The sequence below is a fragment of the Sorex araneus genome, chromosome X, assembly GCF_027595985.1.
Source record: "Sorex araneus isolate mSorAra2 chromosome X, mSorAra2.pri, whole genome shotgun sequence".
NCBI classification, from domain to species: domain Eukaryota; kingdom Metazoa; phylum Chordata; class Mammalia; order Eulipotyphla; family Soricidae; genus Sorex; species Sorex araneus.
The window spans coordinates 9,986,551-10,004,645 of NC_073313.1; the positions used below are offsets into that span (position 1 = coordinate 9,986,551).

The window sequence follows — 18,095 nt, forward strand, 5'->3', positions numbered from 1 at the left end:
TGTTCTCCATTACTTTTAAAAATAAATTCTCTCCTTGGGTTGATGGGGCCGGGCAGGCGGACTTGGCCGGGTGCCATGTTTCATTTCTTTTCTCCTGCTTGCAAAACCTTTTTTTTTTGAGGGGGAAAAGTATGGCCGTTTCTCTTTCCAGCCACTTTTAAGATTTATACATTGATTCAAAGAATTACTGTGCACGAGAGTGGGAAGTTATTTTCAGTCTTTAGACAGAACCTTCACGAAGTGAGTCAAGTGTCCCTGGCTGCCAGATTTCTCACTGTCGGGTGTGACTCCGCAGGGCTGGGTAGAGCAGGGCTGTCTCCGGGACACAGTGTTTGCTCATAACAGGCATACATGTGGCCGTGTCTCGGGTCCGACTGGTAGGTGACATGAAGCAGCCTAGGTCTGCAGCCTCCATGACGTAGATGGTGCCCTTGGTTCAGAAAGCAAAGGCCAGGGAGGAGAAGAGATGACAGGGTCCCCCCCCGCAGGCACCTCCCCCAGCACCCAGGGCACTTGCTGATGCACATTTGCTGGCCCGCCCTCCGGGAGTTCTCGGTCCCAGCTCTGGGTGGGCCTGCGAGTCTGCATTCACACCCAACGCCCTAGAAGTGCTGAGGCTATGGGTGCAGGGCTCACATGGCCAGGTGATGGCACTAGGTGTCCCTGGGGCCCCCAGGCCATTCTCAGCCAGCAGGGGTGGGTGGTTTCGGTGCCAGGGCCTGAGGCCATGCTGCTCCAGCCCTGCAGTGTGGGCCGCCTCCAGGATTGCAGCCACCAGGGCTTGGCGGGGTCACCTTCGGGGGAGTTGGTTTTGGGGCCACGCTCCACAGTGCTCCAGGGTTGCTCCTAGCGGTGCACTCAGGGGTTGCTAGGGGAACCATATGGGATGTCAGGGATCGAAGCCGGGTTGACTGTATGCAAGGCAAGCACCCTCTGTGCTATTGCTCTGCCCCCACAGTGGGCTTACTTTTGAGGAGCTGAATTGCTGACTTGGGCTCACACTTGTTGGAGGCACAGTGGCTTGCGGTGCCCGCCAGTGGCCTTTGTGGGAGTTGGGGGAGGCTGGCACACTAGACAAGACCAAGCTCCCTGTCTCGTCTCCCCAGCCCATGGCCCAGCCTTGTCTCTGGCGCCTGGAGAAGCCTCTGAGCTGCAGCGGGGTGTGCCGCTGTGGCCCAGGCAGTAGCGAGTACCCCAGAGGGCCACTTGGTGCTTGTCGGCATGGGGAGGGAGAGAAGCTTCTGGAATGGATAGGGCCCAGCTGTCACGTGTCTTTGTGTTCTGCCTCTTCTCCAGGGTGCCAGTGCGTACATTCTCAACTACCTGATGTATACGCTGTGGGCTTTGCTTTTCGCGTTTCTGGCTGTGTCCCTGGTGCGCGTGTTTGCGCCCTATGCCTGTGGCTCCGGAATCCCAGAGGTGAGTGTCGCCCCGTGGGCCAGTTCCAGTTACCAGACAAGCCAGCATTTCTGTGGCACTTGTGTGCCAAGGTCCGTGAGGCCTCTGAGAGGGGCCTGTTATTCTCCATGGCATGACGGGGGTGGGGGGGACGAAATTCAGGTACTGGTATCACTTGCTCAGGGTGGTCCAGCTGCCCAGCTGGGAGTGTGCCCGGCCATCCGGCTTCAGGTCTTGGTGGCGGGGAAGCTCCTTATCCACACAGGCCGCGCGGCACGACTCTGGCCCTGAAAGCTGCGCTGGGTTAGAGGAAAGAAGGGTGGGAGCGCAGCTGTGTGGCCTCTGCTGTGGGTGTCGGGGTCTCAGAGATGTTCTGTTTACCTGCATGTACCCAGGAACAGGGCGGTAGCCTCAGCCGTTGAGGGGAAGGTTCGAGACGAGGCTGACACCTAGGTGGGGTCTCCAGGGACAGTGCTGAGAATCCTGCTGATCCCCCAGACCCCTGAGCGCAGCACTGACCCTGGTGGCAGAAGGCGAGATCACAGTCTTCCCTTCCCTCTTTGACCAGTGCGCTTCTGCGGGCGCCTCAGCGGCACTGTGGGAAGTGGAGGGGCGCTTGGAAGATGTGAGCAGCTCTGGAGGGGTCCACGGGAGTCTCTACTCCTCTTACTCTCAGGGGCGCCTCCGCCTGCCGATGGCTGTCCTGGCACTTCCTAGATGGGGCTGGAGGAACTTTAAGGATCATCAAAAGAAAAGCTCAAGCGGCGACGAACATGACTTTTCTCGTGGAGAACACCCACCAGGTCCTGGGGGCCCCCTGCATAGCACCTGCTTACATGCTTCCTGAGACAGGGAACTCACTGCTGTGCAGGATGCCAAGATGGCAGGAGATGATGGAGCAGTTTCTGCTTCTCCATGTGGGCACAAGAAGATGTCCACCCACAGGCCGCTTGTCAGGAAACAAGGCCAGAAAGCAAGACAGGACACGTTCAGCTCCATGTCCCACTGAACTGGCAGTGGCTCATACTCGGAACTCACTTCTTCAGTCCTGCCAGTGCCCCTCCAGGTCGGCACGAGCACCCCCGACCAAATCCCAGCCTATGTGAAGTGGTGCACAGGGGCCTACAAAGGCCCAGTGCTCAGAGATGTCATCAGGGACAGCCAAAGAAATGGCGTCGTAGCCATGCCGCCATTGACTACACGTTGCCTGGTTTGGAAACAGGAGAGGTGCCTGCATTTTGTTGCTCTACGAGACCTCACAGAGAGGAACTGGAACCCAGCTCCCAGTGTATGTACCCTGGAGCCTCTCAGGCAGACGCAGACAGCCATGGGGCATTGGGACACAGTGGCGCCCATGTGCCAGGGGGGCGCATCTGCCCCACACAGGCGCTAAGCCCCAGTGTGAGGCCAGGAGGGCACGTCTCAGCAGCCCAGAAGGAACTGGCTGCCCTCAGTCTCTGTCCAGAGCAAGCAGCTGAACTCCAAGAAGCACAAACTCTCTTCCGTGAACCCAGGGCCAGGAGCTCACTGCTTCGGCCAGCGTGGAAAGGGAGCTGGTCACAAATAGGTAAAGTCCCCACAACGCAGTGCTGGGAAACGACACCCCCCACCCCAAGCAATGCGCTTACAACTGAAGCCACAGGAAAGGCAGGGAAATGAATGGGGGAGCAGGAGGAAGATTCCACGAGGAAGCCACCACCCCACTTCCAAAGGAACCCAGGCTTGTCTTCCAGTTAGTGGTGGGTCCCTCGGCTGTTTGATTAATGTTCTTGGCAGCGTGTGGCAATTTATCCCCCCATGAAACAGGTGACAGTCAGTCATCTCCCAGCATATCAGGAGCTCCAAGGAGGGTTTGCAACCAAACGTTGATGGCAATGACTCAGTGGTAGCAAAACTTTCACTGCTACAAGATTAGAGCCCGAAATTCCCACCCTAAGGTTCCATTCCCTACCCCAACTCTTAGGGGCTAGGGCAGAGTAATCCGTACTCTGAATGGACAGCTCTCTACTCAGTCAGAGCCCAGACGGCCTTCCTGTTAGCGCGGAACCGGCCGAGCTCTGTAGAGCCCACCCTTAGAGGCGAGTACAAGCTACCATGTGGCTGGCATTGTAAAAAGGAACCTTGAATGCACAGCACTTCTGCTGCTCAGTTTCCCGAGCTTCTAGAACATGCAGCTTACTTACAATGGCAGTGTCTTCGGAGACAGCTTTAAAAATGCAAAGCTAGGGGCGGAGTGATAGTACAGTGGCTGCTCTCCCATCAACCCCCAAAAAAGCAAAGTTAGAGAAAAGATCTTTCCGTGTAATCACTGTGCTTGTCGAAGTGCTTTAAAGCACCTTGGAAAATGAACCAGCAGAGCTCTTAGACTAGGCATTTCCAGAGAACTGGCTGCCGAGGGCATGACCCCTCTGCCACGGCCTTGCTCAGAGCCGCTAGCAGGATGTGAGAAATCCCAGCCTCTACCAGCTTACTTTGAGTTGATATTTCAGTTCACTCCAAAACAAGGACACTTCTACGAATAATGATTTACCAGAAGGGCTCTTAAGCGAACCCCTCAGAGCCCCAACTCTGCTGCTGTGAAAGCTTGTTTCAGTCTCTATTAATTCAAATTAGAGCAAGTGATTGGATTGAGGCGGCTACTGGGGCTGAGTGTGCCTGCTTGTCTTCCTAATTCCATCATGACAATTGTATAAAAGCATTGCAGAGAATTACAGGAAACCTAGTACATTGTTCGCCTCAGCCGCATGTCATGATTGGCAAAGGCTCAGGTAATTTAGATGCTTGTAATTTTCTCAATGCGATTATGCTTTTAAACTGGACCCTAGGGTCCCAATCCACATTAACTAACTGACAAAAAATTATAGATAATTTTATTCGAAGCAACACAAAAGGGCAGGATTGTGGCAGGCATAATAAAGCATCCCTTAAATAAAGGGCTCTGAGCTCCCCAGAGCTCAGGCTAAAATAGGCCACCGCTAGTTGGAGACGTGTCTCACCACCGCGAGTTTGTCTTGCATTAGTTAAAGAGTCTTCCAGGAATTCCTCGTGTGTTCTGAAAGGGGTGATTGAGTTCTCCGGAAGTGCCCCACCCTCGATTGCTTTGGCTGTTCCTCCTTGAATTAAAGATACAGATTCCTGAGACGAAAACAATTCACTCATAGCTGGTACCAAAAAAATGGAAAAAAAAATTGAAGACGAGTATGCTTCAAAGTCCTTCCCAAACTGCCAAAAGTGACAGCAATGGCCAGAAGCGTTTCAGGGCCATCCCTTAAATATTGAGCAATGACATGTTCCCAATGCCTGGGCCACTCAGGAGCAGAATTGGGGCTCTCCACCCGTGTGGCACTTCAGACTCGTCTGCGCAAGCTACACAGGGCCACCTGCCCGCGACCGTCAGAGCAGTGCCACTGATGTCTAATTCCCCAGGTGACTCCAGGATTCAGGACGACTGACACAGCCATTTGAGACTTTGGTTTATGTGGCAGAGTGGTGCCCACTAAGAAGCATGTTGAAGACTTGTAAATGCCTCAACACTGATCAGAGGTAGCGTCGTCCATTACATATTGTCGTACAGGAGAAGCATTTCATTGGCTGAGTACATGTCCAAGGAATCTTATGATCACAGGTTTATGAGTTGCCAGCTCAGCAGTACATATTCATTCACACCTTTTGACCAATTGTTGGGAGAAATTGAATTTTTACAATTTAGGTCGTTTAGCTATCCAGGATGCTTCTAGATTCAAAAGAATACTGAGTTTATGTGTGTATGGGGGTGGGGGTGAGGGTGGGAGAATCTTACCCCTTTTGGTTACTTGGAGGCATATTATTAGAATGTCGAATGAATTTTTCCAGCAGTGTAGTAGGCATATTTTCAAACATAGAGCAAAGTGGAAATAATTGGACAGTAAACATCCATGTACCCAATGTCCACAGCAGGCTATAGCAAACTTTTCTTGACAAGAACACAGTTGTATTTTTGCTTGTTTTTGTTTTGGGGTCACACCTGGTGATAACTAGGGCTTAGCCCTGGCTCTGCACTCAGGAATTACTCCTGGCGGTGCTTGGGGGACCTTATGGGATGCTGGAGACTGAACCTAGGTTGGCTGCATGTAAGACAAAAACCCTTCCTGCTATACTATCTATCTTGCCAGCCCCCTGAGTCAGTTATTTAAATTAAAACTTTAAACAAAAATTTAGGGGCTAAACTCAGTGATGCTTAAGGGGTGTTCTTGACTCTGCTCAGGTGTCTCTCTTGGCAGTGCTGGCGATCGAACCCAGATCAGCTGAATGGAAGGCAAACGCTTTCCTGACCTATACTCTCTCTCTAGTCCAGAGAGACTCAGTATTTTAGACTAGTAAGCCAAGAGGCAAAATTGAACCTTTTCACTGGTAGGCAAAAGGCTTCAGTTGCATTTGTTCCACTGGTAGGTGAGTAGACTTGTTTTCATACTTTATGTTAAAATGTGGAAAGCACACTTGAGCCCACAGGTCCCAGGAAATGGGCAACGGACTGGACTTGGTCCACAGGCTGTGGTTTGCTGACCTGCCCCTAAAGGGCAGTTTCCCTGGTTTTGCTCTATTAAATTGCCAGGCAGCTCCCATCCTGTATTTTGGATGTCCTTTCATTGTCAAGAAGAAATGGCTAAAACTCAGTGGTGTGTATCACTCTTTGACACATCAGGGGCAACGTGAACAGGATTAAAAGTAATCTTGCTGGGGCCAGAGCCATAGTATAGTGGGTAAGGGATTTGCCCCACACGCAGCTGACCCAAGTTCAATCCCTGGCATGTCATATGGTCTCCTGAGCCCTGCGAAGAGTGATCCCTGAGTGCAGAACCAGAAGGAACCCTTGAGCATCGCCGGGTGTGGCCCCAAGAATAAAACCAAAAAAAGTGACTTTGCTATTTGCGTATTCTGTTCTTATTGTTGTGCCTTGAAACTCACTGGAAAGTGAAGCTTTTCATGTGCCCATTAATTTCAAATCGCATGTTAGTGCCACATTCCATTCATGTAAAATTGCAGCTAAGTCAAAGACGGATGTGACCTCTCGCATGTGATGGAAGAGGCCACACTGCAGCGAGGCTGCGCACTGAGGTCGCTTACCCCCTGTTCCTGTTCTGCTCCAGATAAAGACCATCTTGAGTGGGTTTATCATCAGGGGCTACTTGGGGAAGTGGACTCTGCTCATCAAGACTGTCACCCTAGTTCTCGTGGTGTCCTCGGGCCTGAGCCTCGGCAAAGAAGGGCCGCTGGTGCATGTGGCATGCTGCTGTGGCAACTTCTTCAGCAGTCTTTTCTCCAAGTACAGCAAGAATGAAGGCAAGAGGCGCGAGGTGAGTGGGGAAGGTCTGCCATACCGAGTTAGGCCGGTGGCATGGGGAACGGGTCGATCCCAGAGTAGGGCTCACAGTGTGGGCTTGTGAGTCTGCGGGCAGGGAGCCAGACTTTGAAAGGGTTCAGCATGGAAGTGCCCTGAGCTTGGATCCTTTGTTCAGAACCTTTGTCCAGGATGACTTCTTTATTTGTCTTTATTTTGAAATTTCTTTGCGAGTCACCCTTGCGATGCTCAGTGCTGAGGATAGAACCCAGGGCCTGGCACAGTTATAGATATGCTCTGTTGCTTGCACCACATCCCCAGTCATTTGTTTGTGGGAGGGAGGGTTGGGCTACATCCCGTGGTGCTGGGACTGCTCCTAGTTCTGTGCTCAGTGGACTGTGTGGTGCTGGGAATCGAACTGGAGTGCCCTGCATGCAAGCAAGGAGATGAGTTCTTAAGTCCACTTGCCTGCGGTTGGCTGACAGCACCAGAGAGCTACGAAGCGGGGTTCTTGGGTGGCCTCAGATAAAGAGAAAGCGGAAGTGGGTGAGGTTCCCCAGCAACTCAGCCCAAGTTTGCAGTGTGGCAGGTGACGCTGAAACAGGCTCACACTAGTCTTCCCTGCAGGTGCTCTCGGCCGCTGCTGCTGCGGGAGTCTCCGTGGCCTTCGGTGCTCCCATTGGGGGAGTGCTCTTCAGTCTAGAAGAGGTAAGAAGGGATGGCAAAGGGATGAACGGATCTTGGTCAGGGGAGGCCCTGGGGACCTCTCCCAACGATTCTCGGCCATCTGGGCTAACGGTTGAACGCATGGCCCCGAGGATGTGGCACGCCAGTGACCACCAGCGGTGCTGGTCACGGGGATTAGTGGTTTTCAGGGCTGAGGAGTATGTGGATGTTTAGCAGAAATCCACCCTCTGTGGATTAGACCTGAAGATTCCCGTAGCTCATTCAGGAACCACCACTTGCTAGTAAAGATCTGCTTTCAATTATTGACTTAAAAACTGCCAGGATCATTTTGGTGGGCGGGGGGTGGAGGAATATATTTTCTTTCTCATAACCAGCTTCATTAAGAGTTTCTATTTTGAGCAACCCAAATGGATGTATTCTAGGGGGCAGCAAGCCATTTTGGGACTGGCTGTATCCCAAGAGTACTTCCTCAGGACATTGAAGTTTGAACTTTACAAAATTTTACCTGTCCCCATATCTTGTACTTCTGGATAGCTCACACATTACAGAATACTCTCTCAGTTCATGGCCAGCCATGCAGGGATATGCAAGTCCATATCAACTATTTTTTTTGGCGGGGAGTATTTGGGCCACACCTGGAGATGCTCAGGGATTACTCCTGGCTCTGCATTCAGAAATTACTCCTAGAAGTGCCTAAGGGACCATATGGGATGCTGGTGATTGAACCCAGGTTGGTTGTATCCAAGGCAAATGCTCTACCTGCTGTGGTATCTCTCTGGCCCCACAAATCAACTCTTGTGCCAAACAAATTCCAGTCCTGGGATTCTGTTTTTTAAGCCTTAACCCACTGCCTTATCTCCAGGGTCAAATCCAGAGGTGGATTTCCTTTTCAGAGGATCTCCATGTCCTAGACAAAATCATGACTGAACACTTCATTTCTCTTTAGAAAGCAGCACCCCACCTCCCGCCCCCGGGTAGAATCCATCCCTGTGATAGAGCTACTCCTGAGAAATTTCTCAGTTGTTTGACTTTTGTGCCTCCTACCAGCTAAGTAGCGGAGCTTGGAACCCAGTCTCTGGTCCTGTGTTCTGGGCAGTGGCACCATTAGGGCTGGACTCTGGACAGACTTTTCTTAGATGGTCTTGAAATTTCTGTTCCGGGTTGCAGGTCAGCTACTACTTTCCCTTGAAGACACTGTGGCGCTCCTTCTTCGCGGCCCTCGTGGCGGCCTTCACGCTGCGCTCCATCAACCCGTTTGGGAATAGCCGTCTGGTTCTCTTCTATGTGGAGTATCACACACCCTGGTACATGGCCGAGCTCTTCCCCTTCATCCTGCTGGGGGTCTTCGGGGGCCTCTGGGGCACCCTCTTCATCCGCTGCAACATTGCCTGGTGCCGGAGGCGCAAAACAACGCAGCTGGGGAAATACCCGGTGCTGGAGGTGATCGTGGTGACGGCCATCACTGCCATCATCGCCTACCCCAACCCCTACACGCGCCGGAGCACCAGCGAGCTCATATCACAGCTCTTCAATGACTGCGGAGCCCTTGAGTCCTCGCAGCTCTGTGACTACATCAACGACCCCAACATGACCCGGCCCGTGGATGACATTCCCGACCGGCCTGCCGGTGTCGGGGTCTACACGGCCATGTGGCAGCTGGCCCTGGCGCTCATCTTCAAGATCGTCATCACCATCTTCACCTTCGGTATGAAGGTGAGTTGAGGGCAGGATGAATGGAGAACAGCGCCTGCTGTCCCCAATACCTTTTCCTTCAGCTGCCGGGTACCTGACTGACTTAGCTCATAGGAAATGGTGCTTTAGCCCAGCGATGTAGTGCCTGTGACCGGGTCGTGTCGGGAAGCCCAGCATTGGGTCTGGGTGCCGTTGTGGTTTGGGTTGTTAATTGGTTTAATTCACAAATTTTTGTTATTGTGTGGCCCACAGCCATCTGACCTAGACTCACACTGTTCCTCTTGAACAAAATCTCCGTGCTGTTTCTTTAAAAAGCCTAAGAAGGGCTGGGGGTCAGGGCCCAAAAGGCTGAGCACAGGGCTTACCTGCAGGGGACCCCGGTTAAAAACCCAGCATTGCTGGGAGCGACCCCTGAGCACTGCTGAGTGTGGCCCCAAAACTAAAACTGAAAGCAAAAATGGAAAGCTGATGAGTATAGGAACCTGAGCGATAGCATAGCAGGTAGGTGGTTGCCTTGTACGCGGCTGACCTGGATTTGATCCCTAGCATCTGGTGGTCCCCTGAGCAGACCAGGAGTTAATCCTGAGTGCAGAGCCAGGAGTAACTCCTGAGCATTGCCAGATGTGGCCCCAAAACAATAGAGAAAAAAGAAAAGAGTGAAGAGCAGAAAGCTGCATTTCGGCCTTAGGACAGGTGTGTGGAAAACAGGCAGTGACTGGAGGCTGAGGGAGCTGTTCGGATCCAGATGAAAAGAGGGGCCTTTGCATGTGCTCAGGATGCAAGGGGTCTTGAATTTGGATGCCACTCTGGGGTGGGTGCGCACTAGGTGAATTCAAGAGCTTCTTTTATACTCAGGAAAGCATGCTCCGTGCTAGTAGCAAGATTATTCCATGCATGGCAATACATTTGTATTTCTTTCCTTTAACAGTGTCCTTTAACAGTGCTGGGGCCTGGAGTTGCTTGCGGATCTGAGTAGGGGTGTCACACATGCTGGACATGTGCTCTGCCGACTGAGCCAGCTGCCCACCTGGGCGAATCAGGGCTTCGCGTTGTCAGGGCTGGAGCCTGGTGCTCAGTCCTTCAAGCCACCGCCCTGGCCTCCAGTATAGGACCTTTTACTACATTACCTATTTTTTCCTGCATCTAATCTAGCTCCAAGTTCTTCAGAAGAGTTTTGTTTGGAGCCCACACCTGGTGGCTCTGCACTCAGCATCGCTCGGCCGGGCTGGGGGAACTGTAGGAGGTGGCGGGGATTAGACCCCAGTCAGCTGCATGCAAGGCAAGTTGAAGATGCTGAAACTATGTCTCCCGCCCCTTCAGAAGTCTTTTTGAAAAAGCCCAGGCATGGGAAGAGGGGCTGAGCCCACATACGTGTCTGGTCACCACACAGAAGCCAGGAAGCCCGTGGCATGCGCTGAAGCTGTGCTCTTAACCTATGAGCAGCCAAAAGTCCTTCCCTGATATTTTCAGGCTAGACATTGCATTTTATTTATTTATTTGCTTATTTATTTATTTATTTATCTTTAACCATTTTTTGGTGCTCTTGGACCACACCTGGTGGTGCTCAGAGGTTGCTTGTGGTGATACTCCGGGGTTCCCTGTAGTACCAGGGCTCAACCCTGGGCCTCCTGCATGCCAAGCCTGTGCTCAGCCGCTGAGCCATCTCCCTGGCCCGACACTGCCTTTTGAAAGTCTAGGGGACAGTGCTGCAGGGGGGAGGAGAATGTGGCATTTCCCTGGCACAGCAGCTCCTGTGTTGGGTCTGCGGCTGGCAAGCCTGGGCAGTTTGGATGGAGAGGAAATGAGAGTGTCACAGTGCACAGCAGACACTTGTCTCTCCGATCCCCGACTGACCTCCTTCAGAAGGTGGGAGCCAAGGCAGGCTGGCGGGGGCGTGGGTGGTCAATATTTGCTGGGGGTGGTGAGGTGGGGGATGGGGGCCCTGTCCTCACACTGCTTTCTCCTCTCTGCTCCCCGGAGATCCCGTCGGGCCTCTTCATCCCCAGCATGGCTGTGGGCGCCATGGCAGGCAGGATGGTGGGCATCGGCGTGGAGCAGCTGGCTTATCATCACCACGACTGGATCATCTTCAGAAACTGGTGCCGGCCCGGAGCGGACTGTGTCACCCCGGGACTGTACGCCATGGTGGGGGCTGCCGCCTGCTTAGGTATGACCACGGGGTAGGGACCATGGCCACGGATGCCACAGGAAAGTTGGCATGCCCCTCTCTGAGTGCTCTGGCTGAGGGGAGTGGTAAAAAGGGAGATGTAGACTCAGAGGCCCTTGTCGAAGCAGGAGGTGCCGCTGCTGGGCCGGGTAAGCCCCTAAGTCGCAGCGGCTCCCCGCACCGAGGCTCGCTTCTCACCCACCATGGCAGTTGTTCGTGCTCTTTATGGAGTTCATATTTGTGACTTTGCTAAGTTGCGACAACATGTCACCCTCCTGTTGATCCTCGTGGGGCTTCCACAGTCTTTCTTAGACACACAGAGCAGTGGAAGACTTGACTGGTCTGACATACAGTTCCCAGCTGGGATTCAGGCACAAAATCACCGTCTGCCTCAGCCCTCAGTCTGCACACAGATGGCCTTTCCAGGCTGTGCTCTGAGCACTTCCCTGCAGTTCCATGCACGCCATTTCTGACTTTGCTGAGTAAAAGGCTGATGTGTGGCCGGGCTGGGCTTTACAAAGCACGGCCATGTGGTCCAACAGCTTCATTTCAGGCATGAGCTGCAATGCTGTGGCCTTAAGTTGGATCTCCACGAATCGGCAAGCTATGGTGAGTAAGAAGAAGGTGTCCCAAAAGAAAGCCACATCAATGAAGAGTTCTGTGTTGATCGGCCAAAGCAGTGGGACCAAAGAGCGAAACTTATAATTCTGCAGGGCAATATCAGAAGTGGCTAATTCAGTGTTTCTGGTGACTTTATAGATCCTACCCGGTTGGAGACCATGTGTTGTTGTTGTTGTTGTTGTTGGTGGTGGTGGTGTGTGTGTGTGTTGATGGTGTGTGTGTGTTTGTGTTCAATGATGAGATGGAGTTGTTACCGTTTTGCAGTTGCACCAACCTGGGACAGTTCTTTCTGTTAATGACATCTGACAGCATCAGGGGTCACATCTAGGTGATGGCACTGCCCCATCAGTGGGTAAAGCCAGTTGGCCTCCTTGAGCACGCTGCATGGCACAGAGTGATTCAGACTCACATGTTCCTTGTGTTGAGTCCGAGAAAGCATGCTTTGAGCTCCCTACAAGATGGGGAGATGGCATGGCTCCCCCCTCTAAATATGGGGGCACAAGAGGTTAGTTCCCTTGCCTGTCTCCAGTCCCTAAGAATCTTCAGGTTGGGGGGTTCTGGAAGAGGGCCACTCAGTCAGGCATGTAGGCTGGGTAAGTGACAGCCCAGCTACCTGTCACTAGGAAGAGCCCTCGTTGGCGCCCCATGTTCAGCAGAGCTTGGCCTGGAGGGGACGGTGAGCCAGGGGACATGGGGGCCCTCTCCGGGTGCTCAGGAAGATGCACAGAAGCTTGGGTGAGGCTTGGAAGTTCATCCATCTCTTTACTTCCAGGTGGAGTGACCAGGATGACGGTGTCATTGGTGGTCATCATGTTCGAGCTCACGGGCGGCCTCGAGTACATTGTGCCCCTGATGGCAGCTGCTGTCACGAGCAAGTGGGTGGCGGATGCCTTTGGGAAAGAGGGCATCTACGAGGCACACATCCACCTGAATGGGTACCCATTCCTGGACGTGAAGGACGAGTTCACCCACCGCACGCTGGCCACTGATGTCATGCGGCCCCGGCGGGGAGAGCCGCCACTGTCGGTGCTCACTCAGGACAGCATGACCGTGGAGGACGTGGAGACGCTTATCAAGGAGACAGACTACAATGGCTTCCCTGTGGTGGTGTCCAGAGACTCGGAGCGCCTCATCGGATTCGCGCAGAGGAGGGAGCTCATTTTGGCCATCAGTGAGTAAAGCAGGGGAGGCCATGCATGCTGGGGGACAAGGCAGCTCAGATAGAGAAGGAACCACCAAGTAAGGGGTGCTAGGAGGGCCCGCTCAGGATGGGAGATGCGGGCTGAAAGTAGACTATAGACCGAACATGATGGCCACTCAATGCCTCTATTGCAAACCACAAGACCCAAAAGGAGAGAGAGAGCAAAAGGGAATGTCCTACCACAGAGGCAGGGTGGGGTGGTGGGGACGGGGTGGTAGGGTGGTGGGAGGGATGTTGGGATTATCGGTGATGGGAAATGGGCACTGGTGGAGAGATGGGTACTCGACCATTGTATGCCTGAAACACAAGCACGAAAGTTTGTAAGTCTGTAACTGCACCTCACGGTAATTCACTAATAAAAATTTTTTAAAAAGCAGGGAGGCCAGTGGTCAGCAGCCTTACAGTGCTGTCAGGGCCAGAGGGTCGCATGCTCTGGGGGCTTGTTTGGGCCCCTGGGGTCTCTTGCATGTCTTGACTCAGTAGGCCTGGGATGGGGTTTCGTGCTGCGTATCCCTTAAAGTCCTCATCAGTGCCATGCTGTGGGAGTCAGGGTCTTGGGGGAGGCCCTTGAGCCACAGTGCCGACCCCCCCAGAGGTGATCTGGACTGGGAAATGATGGCTATCATGGCTGCAGTGCCTGGGCAAGCCACCAGCCTCTCGCCCTCTCCAGGCCGTCCCCGTCCATTGCATGGTCAGAGCCCATGGAACAGGTTGGCGCAGGGTCACTGCCCCACGACGCTTCTCCCTCTGGTGTTCTGCGGACAGCTCTGCTGAGCTGAAAGAGAGGACGGGCTGGTACTGGGGTTGGGGGCCCTGGCAGCCTGGGGGTATCAAGCGCCCCCCGGCAGGGTGTGCTGTGTCAGGAGGATGAGCAGGGCCAGGTGTGCTCAGCCCCGTCTTGGTGGGGGCTTGTGGTGCTGGTGCGCGCCCCGACGGTTCTCTGCACTTTTGATGAAGTCAGGCTGTGGGAACTGGCCTGGAAACATACCTTCGCCTCCCCTGGTTCCTATTTCTAAGTCTCTTCCTTTCAGTTTCTCAAACCTCTTCCTCATGTTAAATGGCTTTGTAAACATCTTTAAAGTCTGCTCATCAAAGGTTTTATAAAAATCAATTTCGATACGCTATACTGTCTCATGTCAGCTTGGTCGCTCAGACATGCTTACATACATCCCCTCCTCCCCCCGCCCGCCATCAAGCAATTGATTTTATGTTTCAGACACAAGGGCACGTTTGTGCGCCAGCGTTGGGTGATGCTTCTTTCATTATTACAGGTCCTGTGGCTTTACAGGAAGGCAGGTGCCTTGAAGCATAAATGTTCCTTGACAGATAATGAGGTTTTTTTCCCTAAGCTGAATAAGTAGTGTTGGGTTTGTTTTAAAATAATGTAATCAGCAGCCTTTAAAAATTTATTCAGTCCCTGAAATCTTTTAAGCAAAGGTTGAAATTTAAAAACTAAAGTAATAGATGTCACGAATCCATTACCTATTGTGTGCCGTAGCACACCTGCTAGGAGCCAGCTTACTAATTTTGCTGTAGCCCATTACCGTAATCAAGTGGGAAGCGGTAATTGTCATCAAGCGGCTAGAGAAGAAATTGGAGCTTGCCAACCGAGTGCTCTCCTAGAAGCTATGTTTGGAATGTGTGAAGAGGCGACATGTGGCGTAAATAATACCTCTTTGCGTTCAATCAGACCCATAATAGTAGAGATGCCGCTCTCTGCGGGGTTTGTGGAAAAGGTAAGGAGTATTTCTAAGCAATCAGAAAAGCTGTTTTCCTGATCAGTCGGAACAGAAGAGTTCCCGTACTTGGGTGGGGGGAATTCCTGACCTGTATTGTGGAAATCTGCCCTTTTGGGACTGCAGACACATGGCATTCACATGTAGCTCGTGACTACCCCAGGCCACATTTGTTCTCAGGGGAGTCAGGAGCAAAGGGGTTGGATGGATAAGATCCAAGGCGGTTTGTGTTCACGTGATAAATGAAGCTCTGTCTTATGTCTTGGGCAGCGACTGCTCACGGGAAGCTGCGGATGGGATTTTTCCTCCATTTGTGGAATGCCAGGCCATAGATGTCGCCTTTGTTAGCCGCTCCGCGGTGTCATAACACATGGGGACACATGTGTCCCTTGTTCAAGTTCCTGGTAAATGGAACTTTACCTCTTAGTGCCTTTTGCAAATTGGAGTCTCTTGTGTGCGCTCAGCGGCTGGGCCCTGAGTTCCTCAATTAGGGGAGGACAGTCAGGGAAGACTCAGCAGGAAGCCACAGAGATGATTAAAGGAATGGGAAGTCCTGGGCAAGAGTGAAGGGAACGCTCATGTTTTTCATTCCCTGAGTGATTTAATAGCGCTTCTCCAGCATGTGCCAGGGCTGGCGTGGAGAGAGGGATCCACCGTGCCTGAGCAGAGCGGGAGACCCGTGTCAGGTCTGTGCGATGAGCTCTGAGTGGATATTTCTTCCTTTCTAATTGATAATTTTTAAAGTTTAATCAAAGAACTGTGATTGACAAAGTCATTGATAGTTGAGTCATAGGCATATAATATTTCAACACTAATCCCACCACCAGTGTCCACTTCCCTCTACTAGTGTCTCCATGCTCCCTCCCCGCGCCACCCTGAATGTGCCCTGGGGAGCAGCTGGCACCTTTGTGCTGCTTGTTCGCAGCTCCAGAGAGGGACTTCCCGTGGCTCGGGAGAGTAACGAGTCATATGATCCTTTGACACTTCTAAGTTGTCTTAATTTTCTTTGTCCTCTCGCCTTTGTGCCACTGACCTCCCCTGTAATTCTCGCCAATTTTCTCTTTGAACCTTTCTCATTAGTTGCATCTGTTTCACAGAAGCGTTTCTGTTTGCTTTGAGAGGGTTGAGCACCTGGGGGTGCTCAGCGCTTATTCCTGGCTGTGGGCTTAGGGATTATCCCTGGCAGGGTTCCGGGAACCAAATGCAGGGGGTCAGTCACATGCAGGGCAAGCACCTTCACCTTTGTACTGTCTCTCTGGCCCTGGCAAGTCTGTCTTATAGCAGTCCCCAAGACAGCAGTGTTTTGGTATACCAGCTGGAACCCCGCCTGGCAGTTCTGCCTTGGCGCTGCTTGGCAGCCGTTCCCTGACCACCTGCAGGCCCACTCACTTGCTGGCTTGCTACTTGTTCTGTGTCGACTGTGTACCAGCTGCTGTCAAAGCCCTGAACCAACAGGGCGGCTGATTCGCAGATTCAGCGGGCCAAGACGCTGTCGGGGACCCACCGTTCACTGAGTTGTGCTTGGTTGTAGAAGGGGCGTAGCAGACCCGGATGGGGGCAGGGTGGCCTGGATGATGCTCAGCTTCAAGCCAGTCGCTTAGAGAGGGGGGTCGCTTATGAACGGTGGCTCAGTATGTGTGGCCAGTTGCATCCATGCCTCGAGGATTGGGGCAGCATCTGTATTTGTCGTGTGTCATATTGGTGCCATCGGGCACTGCTGGGTGAATCCAGTGCCATTGATGTGACTAGGTGGAGGCTGACAGTGTCCCGTGTAGGCATTTACCCAGTGGCCTTCCCTCCCCAAAGGCCACAGACCTTTACCATCTCTGCCTGACCCGTTGCTGCCAGTTTTCCATTAGAGGACTTGACTGCAGAAAAGGGTCTGAGAGCGGGCGGGGCCAACTTTAGTTTCCAAAGAACAATACAGGTGAATGACGGTCTTTGAGAAGGCAGGAAATGTATCGGAGAAGCCAGGTTCCATTTTAAGGCAAGCTTTGCTGTGCATTTTTCCTAACCTTTTCCCATGAACTAAAAGAAAGATTAAAATTCCAACAGAAGGAAAATCGCCTTGGAGAAATATCTTGAGAGGGTGGATTTATTTCACGTGTGACTTAAAATAGCCTGGCTTCTAGTCCTGCAGAAAACTCTTTCTAATGAGTTCCTGTTACCCTGCTTTTCTCCAGCCTTCTCTCACATGGCCTTGCTCCAGATAGCAGTAGACTAATTGTTACCATAACCGTTTTACTATCATTTTTTTTTAGAAATCTACAAAATGTCCCGTTTTTAGGAGTGGAGGTGCCCAGAGAGGGTGGACAGGGCTGTTCGGGTTATTTTTTTGGTCCCAAAGGCCTTGTTTGGGCTGAGCTTCTGGGCCGTGAGCCTGGGATGGCCTGTGGGTTTCTTGTTCACTTCAGGATCCCTAATGCCAGGAGCCTGTGTAAAGGCTGAGGGTCATTGGCGGCCAAATGCGCATGAAATGGGTCTTGGGTAACTTCAGCCCATGATGAGGTGCAGGAGTGCAAGGACAGTAAGGGCTGTGGGCCCTGAGGCGTTTGGGGAGAAGCAATGAAGGCCCCCAAAGGAGCCCCCATCTTGCTGATGGTGTCGTTGCATGCTGGGACTCCACAAGGGCCCTTACACAGCTTGACTGAGTTGAGCTGCCCATTTTGCAGGTGCGTGGCTGGAGTCCCTCATTAAGAATATGGGGGTTGGTGGGCTGGAGCAATAGTACGACGGGTAGGGTGCTTGCCTTGCACACGGCCAAGCTGGGTTCCATCCCTGGCGCCACATATGGTGCCCTGAGCCCACAAAGAGTGACCCCTGAGCACCACAAGGCTTGGCCCCCGAACAAAAACAAATACAAATCGGGTAGGTGTGGGGGTTGGGATACTGAGTACAGCAGGCAGGGTGCTTGCTTTGCACTCGGCTGACATGGGTATGGTCCCGGGCACCCCATATGGTCCTCGGAGCACTGCCAACAGAGCGTTTGGAGTTGGGCGGGGCATTGCTCGTAGGCGCTGTGTGGTTGACAGTCCCTGCTTGCCTATCCTAGAGAACGCCAGGCAGAGGCAGGAGGGCATCGTCAGCAACTCTATCATGTACTTCACGGAGGAGCCTCCTGAGCTGCCGGCCAGCAGCCCTCAGCCCCTGAAGCTGCGGCGTGTCCTGAACCTCAGCCCTTTCACGGTCACAGACCACACCCCCATGGAGACCGTGGTGGACATCTTCCGCAAGCTGGGGCTCCGCCAGTGCCTGGTGACGCGGAGCGGGTGAGTG

At 52.8% G+C, this 18,095-nt stretch overlaps 1 protein-coding gene across 1 annotated transcript in view; it reads left to right on the forward strand.

Moving 5' to 3' along the window:
* The window catches only part of CLCN4 (chloride voltage-gated channel 4), a 56,976-nt gene that overhangs the window by 21,522 nt on the left and 17,359 nt on the right, over positions 1-18,095 (forward strand). The window contains exons 5-11 of the mRNA XM_004612175.3: positions 1,297-1,419; positions 6,525-6,731; positions 7,343-7,423; positions 8,570-9,115; positions 11,075-11,261; positions 12,655-13,053; positions 17,872-18,088. Of these exons, the coding sequence (XP_004612232.1) occupies positions 1,297-1,419; positions 6,525-6,731; positions 7,343-7,423; positions 8,570-9,115; positions 11,075-11,261; positions 12,655-13,053; positions 17,872-18,088 (1,760 nt within the window). The remainder of the gene's footprint in view (positions 1-1,296; positions 1,420-6,524; positions 6,732-7,342; positions 7,424-8,569; positions 9,116-11,074; positions 11,262-12,654; positions 13,054-17,871; positions 18,089-18,095) is intronic.